The 14,790-nt window shown below is 39.6% G+C and overlaps 1 protein-coding gene across 4 annotated transcripts in view; it reads left to right on the forward strand.

The window, feature by feature from the left end:
- Positions 1-14,790, forward strand: part of PDE7B (phosphodiesterase 7B) — a 314,673-nt gene that overhangs the window by 91,608 nt on the left and 208,275 nt on the right. For 3 of the 4 annotated variants that reach the window (XM_025865829.2, XM_025865819.2, XM_073893971.1), the window contains one exon: positions 13,396-13,456. In XM_025865829.2, the coding sequence (XP_025721614.1) occupies positions 13,450-13,456 (7 nt within the window). In that variant the 5' untranslated portion in view covers positions 13,396-13,449. Of the gene's footprint in view, positions 1-13,374; positions 13,457-14,790 lie in introns of those variants that run through there. The other variant, XM_025865827.2, reaches the window with a different exon arrangement.

Here is a 14,790-nt window from a genome sequence, read left to right on the forward strand (position 1 = left end):
ATATTTTCTTCATTTGGCCACGCATGTAAATGTTTATTAGGCACTTGCTTTATGCCAAACATCCTGCTTGGTACTAGAATTCAAAGCTAAGACATAGCCCCTATCCTTAAGTAGCCCAACCTTTTGAAATTTAAAGCTAGTAAGTCAATACAATGAGTCTATAAGCATTATTTTACTTCTAAAGTTACTTGCTATTTTGTGTTCAATTTCTTGAACTTTTTTTTGAAAGAAACTTTCAATTTCTTGCTTTACTGAAAACACACAAAGAATTTTATGTCATTAGGTTAAAAAGATTCAATATAAGCAAAAATTTGCTAGTTTGCTGAGCATTAGTTAATTAACAAGCATTATTAGTAGATGAATACATGTCCTTCCGCAACGTCAGCTGCACAGGTAGATTTACTGATGAAGCACGATCTTCAGGATTCCTCTACTTTATTGACACTAATAATAAACTCTCAAATCAATGATCACTTCTACTTGTAAGAGGGTTGAAGAGGGTCTTGGGGCAATAAAGGGATTAGAATGAGAATTATAAACCATCAACAACACAGCACCTACTACCCCAAGTAATCCCCAAGTGACCTTTATACAACACTTGAAACACTTGGCTGGTTTAACCCTTCAAACATATACTAATGAGATGGCATATAGATATTACTTCTACTTCCTCATATGGACCCTGATCAAGAAGATTTAAAAACAAATTTTACTTGTTTTATTGTTTAATTTTAGTAACATTCATCAGTGGAAAGAGCTGCTGGTTGAAAAACAGCATGTTTATGACTCTTGCTTTTTGGGGAAAATTATGTTTCAAAAATATAATACTTGGAGAAATCTTTGCCTTTGGGTTGGACTCCACTTAAAGCATTCATGGTAGATTCACTGCACTACCCCAGATGCCAACTTCTTAATGGAGTAATGGAGTAATGCCATCAAAACTTGCAATATGAGCTTATTTAAATTTTATGTACAATTTTACTCACTTTTCTTCTCTTTTAATTTGAATTTTCACCATCTCACAGGCTTTTGACTTGACTGCCATATAGCAATGAATGGATCGGGTATATTTTTTGGCCCAAATCATCCATTCATTCTTTGTTTCAAGCAATATTTATTGACAGCCTAGGATGTGACAAATGATCTAGGTGCCGGGGAATAGCAGTGAACTAGACAGAAGGTCTCTACCTTCATGAAATGAGAGAGATCCAACAGGAGGTGACTTTTTAATACTGCTCTTATCAAAGTATGTTGTGGGGTTTAGTAAGCTATGCCAAAGCAGAATACAACTGTTAGCAAAATACACACGATTTTCATTTTCACTTGTAGCTTATAAGACCTGTCAGCTATTTCTCCAAGTTATTGGATTTTCCAGTTCTAGCTTGGAGTTGCCATTGATTGCCAGTAGAACTTACAGAAGTCTCCTTCCCGAGGCCAAATGCATGTCTCAGAGCTGTCCATATGGAGATGGTCATACAATTTGACCAGTAATAGTTTTTTGATTGTCTGTGGGAACATCTGGATCTTTGACCTCACAAGTAGTTATACAACAAGGCCTTATCCCTGTGGAAAAGTGTTTGTTCCTTTGTGGCTCAGAGGCCCTGTGTTTGCATGTTAGGCTTGATGTTCTGGAAGTCATTTTCTCTAGCACTGGGGTTATTTAATTCCAAGGACTGGTTTGAATTTCTTTTAAAACTATAAGTGTATAAGATTACATTTAATTGTTGGTTTATGTACAGGAGCATTACTGCACTGAGCTGCAAGGAGCACATTATAAGTACTCCTTTGTCCTGTATAAATATTCATTCAGTTACAGGCTGGATGAGGTCTCGTAATCTCTGAATCATGATGTCTGTACGATGATTTGGAGGTATTGCTGATATTATCTATGAAGCTTTTGCTGTCTATAGGGTCATATAAAGTAGCTTGAAAATTACAGTGTAAATCAAGAAAACCAATGTCTAAAGTTTGGACGCTTCAACCAGATGGCTGGAGTTTAGCAATTGTGAGTACATATTATTGGCAACACACAGGTCAGACAAAAAGGTGGTTGTTCCAAGTGCTCACAGTGTTGGCCTTCCAGGGGCAGCAGAGGGACAGGCTGCATATTATGTCAGCCTGAAGGGCGGGAACACGGAGTCCTGTTATGGTTCGATTTTCACTCTAAAGGTGATAGTGGAATAAAATAATGATTTTCTTGGAGTACAGCATGATTTCCCAGTAGTGTCTAGGAGGAAATTCCATCTCAAGTGTTGGGAAGGACTTTGGTTCCAGGACCCTAGTTCCACCATCTTTTGGGATCCATGGACTTGACTGCTAATCACCCCTTCACTGTGTTCTCAGTCTTCGCCCTATGCATGACTTGAAATGTCCTGCTCTTTATAATATATTCGTGCTAGACTTGGAAATTTGACAAGCTGCATTCTTATTTCCATGATCTACCCTTTGAAAAGGCCATATGGATTACACTAAATCTAAAGAAATCTGATTGTGAACACCCTGTGTGTGTGGTAATACTGGAGAGTCAGAAAAAGTGAACAGTTCTGGTGGTGTTCCTTAACTTTGTCGATTGCCAAAACTGTGAATATTAGGGATAATGAAGATAATGTCATTAAACACTCAAGTTTAAGATGGTGCCTTACCTTGCAGAACTCTTTTCCCACATAAACATACTGCCAAGTGTGGTGAGGAGCGACATCAGTCAGCAAACGTGGCTGCTGTATGGTATTCCCATTACAAAAGCTTTCTAAACACTTTTGGGATTTCTCTACTGCCTTGAACAGATGGCCTGTGACCTGCAGTGACTTCGTTCAGATGCATGGCTTACAGAACCCAGGCTCTTGTCCAATCAGTAAATGGAGTCCCACAGGGCCGTGTGTGATCTGGTCCCTGCCAACTTCCCCAGCCTTATGTCTCACTTGCTGATTCTGATTATCTGAGCCCCATCCCCTTTTAGCCATTCCTAATTTCCTTCATTTACTCAATCACCTTTAAGTTTTTGCACCCACAGTTTATTACCCAGAATAAACACCCTTCTAGCTTATCTGGTGTCTTCAACTCCCACTGAGGACTTGTTCAATATTAGTTTCTCTCTTCCTTATCCAATCAGAATACATTATTCAGGAACTCTTCCACACCCATCAAGATGTGGCCAGCGTATCTGAGCACCTATGAGAGAGCTCTTTCTCAAACCCATGCGGGTTCCTCCCCTTCCTCAATGCCAAGGACAAGGGTGCATCAGGCACAGTTAGTCAGTCTCTGGGCACCAAATGGTCTGTAGGAACCTCCTAGAGTTAACATGTTCACTATACAAAAAGTCTGCTTGATCCTCTTTAATTAGGACTTTAAACACACAAGAATTATCTGAGAATAATGTAATCAGAATAGAGATAGTTCCACTGAATTTAATAAATAAATTCAGCATAAACAGCTAGATACAGATAATTACCTCTACTGCATTGGAAAGCCCTCAGTGAAGTCTTGGCGAATGAATATTTTGAATGAAATATTCAACAAAAGTGAGACTTTAGACCTTGAAGTCCTTTCCTTACAGCAACTAGAAATAATTGTCTAGGAAGAATTAGTCCAGTTTTCAATCTGCTCTTCGCCCTCTGATTTCCCATTCATTCATTAAACAAATATTTGTTGGCCACCCCATCTAACAGGTAGTGCAGGTGTCTTTCCCTTTATGTGTGCTTCAGGTGCCTTGAGGCTACCCAGGGCAATGGCTCAATGTCCAAATTAAGGAGGTAACATGGAGTAGCACTGGATGGCAGTTGGAAAAGCCATGGTTTTCAAGACTTCTCTGCTCACAAATAATTGTATATTCTTGAAAGTCATCATTTATTGGGTACTTTCTCTCACCAAGCACTATTGTAGGTGCTTTACATTATTAATGCTCATGTGATCCTCATGATGAACCCATGGTGTAGACAGTAGTGATATCTTCATTTGACATATGAAGAAATTGAGGCAAAGAAGTACTGAGTAACTTGCCTAGCGTCATGCATCTGGTAAATGTCAGAGTCTTGATGTGAACTCAAGAGTTCATACTCTGATCGACGTAAGACCTTGAAATGGAAAGTCACCTAACCCCATTGGCCTTGTTTGTTTGCCACATCTAGAAAGGGACTGCTTAGCCACAGTGGTCTCTCAGATCCCTCCAAGGTTAGCAGTGCATGTTTCTGGCACTGCAGCTGCCCGGCCCAAGCCACAGAACCATGCACAGTCCCTCTTTCTTTCCCTGCCTTTTTTCAGATCTGCACCTCACATGAGACTTTTTTCCTCTCCCATCTAATGCTTTCTTAAAGCCTGTTACTCTGCCCAGCCTGGGCTTACCCCCTCAATCCTGCCCCTCCAACCTCTGTTCTCAAGATGACTCTGGCTTTGCAGGTTACCCTCTGAGGGACCAGTCCTCTCCATCATGGGAGGAGGAAAATTTTTCTCCTCACAAAATCCCATGATTTACACAGTAGAACGGTGTTTTGTATCTTGGAAGCCGCCCCACCAAATGGCCCTCTCCACCTTCCACCTCTTTCCTTCCACAAAACAACGTACACACCAGGCCCCATTACAGGTTTCAGAGTACACAAGATGCTTTCATACATACTACATTAATTATTTCAGTAAAGGGGTGAGCATTGTTACTCCTTCTCCTCTATAGAGAGGTTGAGAAAGATAAGTAGTATGTCCCAGATCACACAGCTAGGGCGGGGTAAATTTGGGATTTGAATCCAGATACTCTAAACTTTTTCCACCATGAACAGCAATCTGTTCTCTTTCTGTACAGCTTGCTGCTTTCTCTGACACGGAGTATCTGTGGACTTCATCTTTAAAAACTTACCATGTAAAAGTGAAATATTTATGCTTTCACAGAAGTGCCTTTCTGAAAAATAGCTGTAGCTACTTATCAACACCTAGGGCTCCGAGAAGAAAAATAAAAGATGAAATTATGTTGCAAAATTCTGACATAATTTTTGCTGTCTTTATCAGGGTTTGTGTCTGATATAGGGGAATTCTCAGAACCCAAACCAAAATTATTCCCAAACTGCCTTGGACCCAGATGTCCACTTAGTTGCTATAAATGGATACATTAGAGAGATACCCTCGTTACATTCCCCATGCCATCAGCATTCACAAGTACAGATGCTGCTAAAATTGTTCTTGACCAGAAGCTATAGCCATTGCTTTGCACAATGAAAAATGTGATAGTCAATGTGCATTTCAACATGTGCAATGGAAGTCAAGATTAAAAGTGCATGGAGAAAGTCTGTAAATACTGGAGAACACAACATAACACATGTCAACTCTGAATCTGTGCATCATCTGACCCCAGGATTTCCTTAAGGGGGTCCAACCAGACATTAGACATACAACCTTTCTAGTGGACTCTACTGTCCATGGCTGAAATGATAGAAAACACAGTTCTGCATTCTGGATGTTTGCTTAACAACAACAACAACAAAATTACTCTTGGGCTGAAATCAGGTTTTCCAAGTTTTGGTTCATAATAAGTAGTTTTTAAACATTTAAAAATAGGGGTGTGTAATAAAATGCTGAGAGACTCTCTGGAGATTGCTGCTGCTGACACTTCTCTAATAGAAAGCATACGCCATTGAGCTAACATTTTGTTCTTTGACTGAAGGAGAAAACAAAGCTGTTAAAAGCTTGGTAGGCTCATTTTCCAATAGCAATAGCATTAATATCTTTCAAGTCACTCCTAACCATAGCTAATTAGAGGCTTATGAGGGATGGTCCTGCCTGAAGGGTCACCTCAGGTTATGTAGCCCACAGATTTGCTGTTGACTGCTGGCAACAATGGATTTGTTAAGAGTTTCTGCTCAGCTCGAGGTGATTAGCCTTTTTTCCTTTTGCTGGTGTGTCTTGTATTTTGACTGGCTGAAGTTGGATTGGACGACGAGGCCCCAATTCAAAGACAGTGCCAGGTTGTTGCTGGAGATCTGCACTGACAGATTGTTGAAAACTTATTAGTCTGACATTTTAACAGCCTGCAATGGGATGGAAATCTGCTTTTTCACTGGAAAAACTTAGAAAGGAAAACATGAGCTTGAGCTGAAATCAGCCCCAGTTCCAAATCTGCCATCCTCTGGCACCAGAGAGCCAAGGGCTGCCACAGTGTTTAGAGATTAAGGCCTGGCTATGCCACCCACACAGTAGATGGGACTTGGGCCACTGTAAAGTAGGAGACCTTGGAAAAGCACCCTCTGGGAGCAGGGGAAATTGTGATGTGCTCAACACTAGGTGCTAATGGCTTCAGCAGTAGCAAGGGTCAGCCTCACATGAGGTTTCAACTGAGTGGTTAGGGACTGTTCATTTGGTTGTAGTCATTCTGTGTAATAATTCAAGAAAAAAGAATAAGGAACACCACAGGCTTGGTGCTCTCTTGGAAATATAAAGGGACAAAAGATTGCAGTCAATATGATTGGTGAGAGATATCTGGGACTAGCTTATTGTAATTATCTGTTACAATGCTAAAAGAATGTATTAAGCATCGTGGCTCTTCAAAAGCCAACCGAAGCTCTCTAACCAAGCCCAGAATTTTTTTAATCCCTGTTGACCTGTACTTACCTCCTGTCTCACCTGTGACTACCACTTTGATTAAGCCCTCTACCCTGACCCACTAACAGCTTTGCTCTCCTCATGGGCAGCTACTGGAAGGGTCCCAACAGGGTGTCAGGACTTTGCACAGGCAGCTGCCTCTGTCATCTCCTTTGCCAGCCAACTCCTTCCTATCAGACCTGTGGTTATCTCTTTTTGGAAGTGTTCTATGTTAGCCCCAGGCAGCACTAGGGGGCCCACCACTGAGGGTACCCATCGTCTCCTCCTATGTTCTGACTTCAGACTGAGATATAAACTTCTTGAGGACATTTGGTGTTCCTAAGACTCATTTGATTTTGCATTCACATTGATGTCTTTTTGAATATTCCTTCATTCATTCATTCATTCATTCACTCATTCAATGGACAATGGAGTTCCAAGCTTCCATTCCACTCCCTTGTTAGACTTTGGGAGTTTAGGTTCTTAACAGAGGCTATCTTTTTATGATCTACAGTCCTAAATTATTTTCTCTCCAGGCCTATCTTCTGGGGTCTGGTTTTGATTAGGAACATTCTGTTTATTGTTGGGGGGAAATGTGAGATGGGAAGTGACCCAGATATTATGAAATGTCTTCTCAATGTCGGGTTTCCCCCTTCATCACCCCATGCCGCTCCCCATCGTGTGGCTGCATCTAATGGCAACACTTACTTGTGTGTATACATAAGAGTCCAGAAAAAAATGCTTTTTATCTTACCCCAGATAATCTCAAATTTCAAGTATGTCCCACAGAACTGCAGTAAAGAAATATTCATTCATTCATTTAATTAACATCAGGAGTGCCCATGATGCACTAGTCATCATGCTAGACACTTAGAGGTTCAGAGGTGAACAAATAAAACAGATGCATCAGCATACAGGCATTTGTCTTGATTACTGAAAGCCTCACTGGAGAAATTCTTGGATGGCAAACTTGCAGAATCACCCACTCAGAGATGGGGTGAAGTTGGGTGAAGGCAGCCTGTGCTGAGGCCTTGCCTACTCCAGGTTGGCTCTATTGCTCCTGACACAGGTGAGATGTGCTTCATTTTCCACCAAAAAACAACCATGGTAGCCCTTCTTCAGCTTTGGAAACTCATGGTGCCAGAGGATGGCAGATTGGAACTGGGACTGATTTCAGCTCAAGCTCATGGGTATCAAAAGGCAGTCAGGCCAACAGCTTTCTAATCTTTGGATCATTGCCATCATGGTGTGCTCTTGAAGTTAACAATTCCAGCGATGCCTCTTGCTTCTCCAGTTTCCCAGTTGTGGCCCACCATCCGTTCCCCTCTTGAGCCAATTCTGCATTTTTGAGACTCCTTTCTAGATGCCCAGCCTATAGCCTTCTCCTCCAATGAGTTTGTAAGCACCTAATTTCACATATTAAATGCCTTTCTACTTAAAGAAATAGCCATAATATGGGAAGAAAATAATCAAAGAAGCACAGCTTTTTAATTATTTGCTGATAGCATTTAACGTTACCTACTTGCAGGAAATAGTTATTGCCTCAGCTGGCAATAAGACAAACCACCCCAAGCAATGAGGATTTCTGTTTTGGGTTTTGTTTGCTAATGTTTCTCCCATCCAAAGATATTAAGACACCTGCCCTACAAAGATTAATTGCTGGAGGCCTGCTGGGAGACTAATATATTGAAGTGATAAGAAATATTCAGAAAAATAAAAAAAAGTATGAAGTCTTATTTGAAGCAGGAAAAATATTTACTGATTTAAGAATGCTAAATGTGCTGCCAGTTGAATAATGTATGAGCTTTTCACTAGCTTTAATGTTTTTTAATTTCTTTTTTTCAAGCGTTTTTTATTTCTTTTGAGTATAATAGTTGCTGTTATTAATATTTAAATATTTCCATTTCAGCTATAAATTTCCCTTAAGAAAAAGAGGTTTGCTGAATACTTTAGTGTGATTTGTAAAAATTACACCTAATATCAATTTTTCATAACTAATTTTATTATGAAAGTAATGAAAAAATAGTTCACTTAAGGGAACTATATTTTTTGCACATTTTGCAGAAACATGATTTAACTAATGGAAATTAAATATTTTTAATTAAAAATACTAAGATGTAGTATTTTATATATTTATATTATATATATTATATAGATCATCCATCTTTTTCTTCCTTACTGAAAGGCAAATTTTATATTTAACATAGAAAATTTTTAATATCTAGGAATTAGCAGCAAAATTGTGAAATATTCTGACTTCTTAAATTAGAAATATTCATTTTTTAATCCTCATAATATGAGAATTAAAATATAATTTAATGAATAAGTTAGATTTACTAATTTGTATTTTTGTATTACAATCTCATCTGCAGTAATTTAAATTAGTACATTCTTGTTCACAATGAATTAAAACTAAACATAATGAAAATAAGATGTAGACAAGATTGCCTTTTTTACAAGTGAGAAAGCAAGTTTGACAAAAACTAAATAAATTGTCCACGATAGTATAGTCGGTAAGTGAAGGCAGCAACAGGATTTGAACTTAGATCAATCTGGTGCAAAGCCTGTGCTCTGAGAGGCTAAAACTCAGGCAAACAACGAGTGGCTAATGAGTGAAGGGAAGGGATGTAAATGGACATAGTCTACTAGACCAAGGCAGTGAGGAGACCAACAATAGCCAGTATTTAAGAATCTGTGTATACTAGTCAAACATCAGGAAAGCTGTCAGCTTTCATTCTCTCACTCACAGGAGGGGAGTACTCTGTAGTGAGTGGAACTCTCTTGGCCTTGATTTTCTACTCTCTTAAAAGAGTATAATGAAAGGATAAGATGATAGATGTACAGCACTTAGAACAATGCTTACTTAGCCCAGAGTATGGACTAAATCAGTGTCTGCTAGTCCACAAATCTTTTTTAAGGGACTGGTAAGTATAAGGCATCAGGATTTTTTTTTTTAAAGGATTTTATTTATTTATTTGAGAGAGAGAGAGCATGTGTGCACAGAGGGAGAGGGAGAGGGAGAAACAGACCCCCCACTGAGCAAAGAGCCAGGACCTTGAGATCATGACCTGAGCCCAAGGCAGACACTTAACCGACTGAGCCACCCAGGAGCCCCAAGGCATCAGGATTACAATAAGGAGGCACATTAGGAGCACTAACAATGAAAGTGCTTTGATTCTTCGTGTCCCTGAGGGCAATAAGCATTGCACACAAGAGTTCATGTGCAGATATCCTCTGTGCTGCAGAAGAACATATGCCGGGAGGATTTCTGTTGCTAGCAGGGCTCCAGACCCTTGGATGGAGATTTTGATATTTATGCCTTATTATTCGGGGTAGTGTTGGCTGGAAGAGATGGACAGAACAAGGAGAGTTGGTATTAGTATATCAGGCACAAAAACGAAACAAAGATGGAGATCCTGTGGAGAGATAGCGTCTTGAAAAGTAGGCAGAAGCCTGGCAATCAGAACCAGGTCAAAGCCAGGATCATGTAGCAGCAGGGAGCTTAGATGGGAAGTCCCAGCATGCATGACCAGATAGAGCCATGAGGAGACAGCTGCAGCACCTGAGAACTCAACAGGGCATGAGATCTTCCCCCCATGGAAGATCCTGCAGTTTTCTGAGACTCGGACCCTGTGGCTTAGCCCAATTAATCTCTTAAACTGGGTCATCGCCCTAGGTTGCACAACAAGCATGAGTCTGGCAGCCAAGGCCCTATAAACACTGGCATCAATGAGAAAAAGCACTGGGAAGAATCTGGTTTCTTTCAAGTCCTGAGAACAATCAGATTCCCTTCTGGGCATTGCTTGAAAATCCGTTACCATCATTAGGTAACTTTACAAAGCAGAGCAATTAAAGAACTAGCTGGAGGTGCCTCAGCCCCTTCCCAGATGGCCAGGGACAAGGACAAGGACTGTCTTCGTGGTCATCCGAAGAGCCGGCATACCTGCCCCTGCTGCTCAGTCACTGGCTTGTGTGGTCAAGGAGCCCGGGCAGACCATCACTGTTAAGGAATGCATGTTTCAGGAGTTACAGAAACTTGTTCTGGATTTGTTTATGTCCAGGAAAGAGAGCAAGACCCCCATGGCACCACCTCACACCCGTACCCACATCCATCTGCCTCTTTAGGGGCATCTATAAGGTTGCCTTGGGTTTGGATAGCCATGGGAAGCCATGCAACCTCCACCAACCATCTGCTTCCGGCGCCTGTAATGGAAGAATGAAAGCTCTCCTATCCCAGCACATGCGTGGGCTTTGCCATTAACAAAGGATGAAGGAACACTCCAGAGTTGTGTCCTTATAGGACCCAGAATATGGATTGATAGAGTTCCTTAGCACTTTGGTTTTTGCCAAGAAGTTGAGAACATTTTAGAAACCTCTGATCTTTCCTTTAAAAATAATTATTAAAACTTTCAGGTCATAAAAATACCACTTTAAAACGCAGGTAACGCGGAAATGGATCCTAGCAATTGGGATGGGTTTAACCTTTGCCAAAACACAGACAAAACAGGAACAGACAGTTGCACCAGACTCCACGGGTTGTTAATCCTCACGTTTGCTCTCCGATCTGACTTTGTGGCATGTATCAGCATCCCCATGTTACTTCCAAAGAAATGAAGCATGAAGAGATTAAATAGCATGATAAATATCACATGATATTTAGGTCAGCCAAGTAGCCAGGAAAAAAAAAAAAACCTTATGATACAGACTCTCCATCTAATATTCACTGCCCTCTTGCAACCTTCAGACACAACCAACCTCCCTGCTCTGCACTCCATTCTCTTGATTCACCAGAGCAGCTTGCTTCCTTTTCATGGCCCTGAGCCAAATGTCCATCTCTCTGTGCATGATGTAGGTCACCCCAGAAAATGGACTAGTTTGAACGTATGTGATCAAGTTGCCCTTTCCCCTCTCAACCTGCCCTTTTTTGTACCACAGGATTTCATGAGTGATGACGTATATCCTCTATGTATTGTCTGCTTACCCTGAATTTGATTTCATTATTTATTGCCTATTTTTATGCTTTTTCTGTAAATTAATATATCTACAAACAATATGTACTATTTTTTTTAAAGATTTTTATTTATTTATTGAGAGAGAGAGAGAATGGTAGAGAGAGAGCATGAGATGGAGGAAGGTCAGAGGGAGAAGCAGACTCCCTGCTGAGCAGGGAGCCTGATGCGGGACTCGATCCCGGGACCCCAGGATCATGACCTGAGCCGAAGGCAGTCGCTTAACCAACTGAGCCACCCAGGCACCCAATATGTACTATTTTTAGACATCTTCAACTTCATATAAAATGGAGACTGTTTTTATATGGTTTATACGATTTGAAAATTTTATGTATTTGCATGATTTGAATGCTATATATTTCGCATGATTGGAACATTACAATTATATAATTTACATGTATATGTTATGCATATATGTATAATTTACATGTGCATGTGATGCATATATAATTTATGTTTTTAAAGTATGCGTAACCCTAATTCATTTATTTTAACTACTATGTAGTATTTCAATATATGAATAATATATTTATCTGTTTTGTAGCTGGATGTTAAAGTTGTTTAAGTAAATTTCTCCAGTCATCAGTCTAGAAGATGACTTGCTATGTCATAGGATATGCACATTTCAACTTTACTAGATTTTGTGAATTTTTCTCTCACGTGGTTCTCTCATTTTATGTTCCAACCACTAGTGTGTGAGAGTACCCTTTTCCATACATTCTTGATAACAGTTGTTCTTACCAGACTCCTAAGTTTTGCCACACATAGGAATTCAAAATAGATCTCATTTTATCTTTAATTTGCTGGTTCTTGGTTATTAGTGTGGTTGAATTTATTCTCTGTGTTTATTGACCATTCAGATCCCCCCTTCCATGCATTGCTTGTTCCTTTATCCGTTTTTCTATTGGATTATTTACTATTTTCTTATCGATTTTGGAGGATTTATTTATATATTCAGGTACTAACCATTTGTCAGTCATATACAGAAATGTAGTCCATTCTTTTTTTTTTTAAGATTTTATTTATTTGCGAGAGAGAGAATGAGAGACAGAGAGCATGAGAGGGAGGAGGGTCAGAGGGAGAAGCAGACACCCTGCTGAGCAGGGAGCCCGATGTGGGACTCCATCCCGGGACTCCAGGATCATGACCTGAGCCGAAGGCAGTTGCTTAAACAACTGAGCCACCCAGGTGCCCAAATGTAGTCCATTCTTAATACCTGATTGTTATCTCCAGAGTTTACCTTGCACAAAACTTTTAACAAGCAAGTTAAAACTAAGATATAGATAAGAAAGGTGCTATTTCCATGAGTCTGTGAGTTCAGGAAGAGCATTACTAGGGCCACTGTTTCATCATTTCCTTATTTGTTTCCTTCAGGTTCAGAGAGTTCAGTATAGGCCACCTAGTTCTGTGCTTACAGTATCTGTGTTTGATTGCAGAGTGGGTAGTTTAGAATAATTTCAGTCTGAATAAGGACCAATTTTGAGAGTGATTAACCTCAGATTATTAGATCTAAAGATTGCATGTCTTCCACTGAAATAGAAAACATTAGACACCAAATGCATCTCTGGCCACAACTCCTCAGAAAAGCACACAAAATCAGCCTCAGGCAGAGTCACGAGGCATGAAGGAACAACCTATCCCAACTTACCTCCCGAATATTTTACTACCAGGAAAATCTCTGTTCCTGATACAAATCCATCGACTCAATTAACCAAGCAAAATATGAAAAGTAGAATGAAGTTATGGTGATGTCCGGTTGCAAAGACACATTGCCTTGGGATCACTGATATAAAATCTTAAAATAATTATGGCTTTCTTTCTCTTTCAGAGGTGTGGCGAAATCTTGTTTGAAAACCCTGATCAGAATGTCAAATGTGTTTGCATGCTAGGTAAGAAGGCTTCTCATTTTCGATATATTAAGTATGTTAATGTCACGTGGCCTTCCTGTTGTTCCGTCACCTTACTGACAGTCTCTTGTTGCATATTACAGAGGCTTATAGGCTTTTTATAGGTGTATAGACAGGGATAATACATTTATATGTGGAACACTTGATGATAAAAAGGTTTTGATTTTATTAACTGTCAGTAAGTCAGGAACAATGCTTCTGAGTCTGTCAGAATTATTCTTGGATCATCAGCATAACATAGAATTGGGTGCTTTGTAATGAGGCAAATGTGATGAAAAAGTAAGAATCACACTGTAATTCCTAAACTAGAAATGAAAAGTTAAGTAAGTAAACTATTAAGAATTTACATCACAGCACAAAGCTCTTACAGTGCCTGGGAGAAATATACATATTAACTAATTTAAAGTTAGCACAACAATCACTCACATTGCATTTGTAACAAAATTGCAACATTGTAATGAAATAAGTCAAGCAGAGAAAGTCAATTATCATATGGTTTCACTTATTTGTGGAACATAAGGAACAGCATGGAGGACATTAGGAGAAGGAAGGGAAAAATGAAGGGGGGGAATCGGAGGGAGAGACGAACCATGAGAGACGATGGACTCTGGGAAAGAAACTGAGGGTTCTAGAGGGGAGGGGGGGAGGGGGGATGGGTTAGCCCGGTGATGGGTATTAAGGAGGGCACAGACTGCATGGAGCACTGGGTGTTATACGCAAACAATGAATCGTGGAACACTACATCAAAAACTAATGATGTATTGTATGGTGACTAACATAACATAATAAAATTTAAAAAAAAAAAGGAAAATTTGTTCTTGTGGGATGATCTATCATCAATGCCTTTCACAAACTCTTTAATATATAATATTCTGGTAAGAAATGAAGTTGATATGATTTTCCTCATTTTATAGATTAGAAAACTAGTACAGAGAATATAAGTAATGCACTTCATCTCAAAGTGAGAAATTGTCCAAATCATGACATGAACATTTTTAAACTATTGTTTTAAGTATAGTATTTAGACTTATTTAAATCACTAAGCTATGTCTGATAAGCTTTTGGTTAATTATTAAAATAGAATAAAACAGTAGCTTGGATAAATAAAAATCATCCTTAAATTTGACTTTCACCAAAATTTTACCCTTGTCCATTCCAATCTTGAACAATACTCACTAGCAAAGAACAAAAGGATTTGTTCTAACTCCCTCCATTTTCTCTGGCTAACTCATATGTTGGCAGCCTCGGTTATTGGTGAGATGACTCAAAAGCAGTCAGCAAGATAGAGGCTTGTGTGGAAGGTCTTGATAATGTGT

This window comes from Callorhinus ursinus, unplaced genomic scaffold (genome assembly GCF_003265705.2).
Source record: "Callorhinus ursinus isolate GAN/ISIS: 27379988/994484 unplaced genomic scaffold, GSC_fseal_2.0 scaffold6, whole genome shotgun sequence".
Classification (NCBI taxonomy): domain Eukaryota; kingdom Metazoa; phylum Chordata; class Mammalia; order Carnivora; family Otariidae; genus Callorhinus; species Callorhinus ursinus.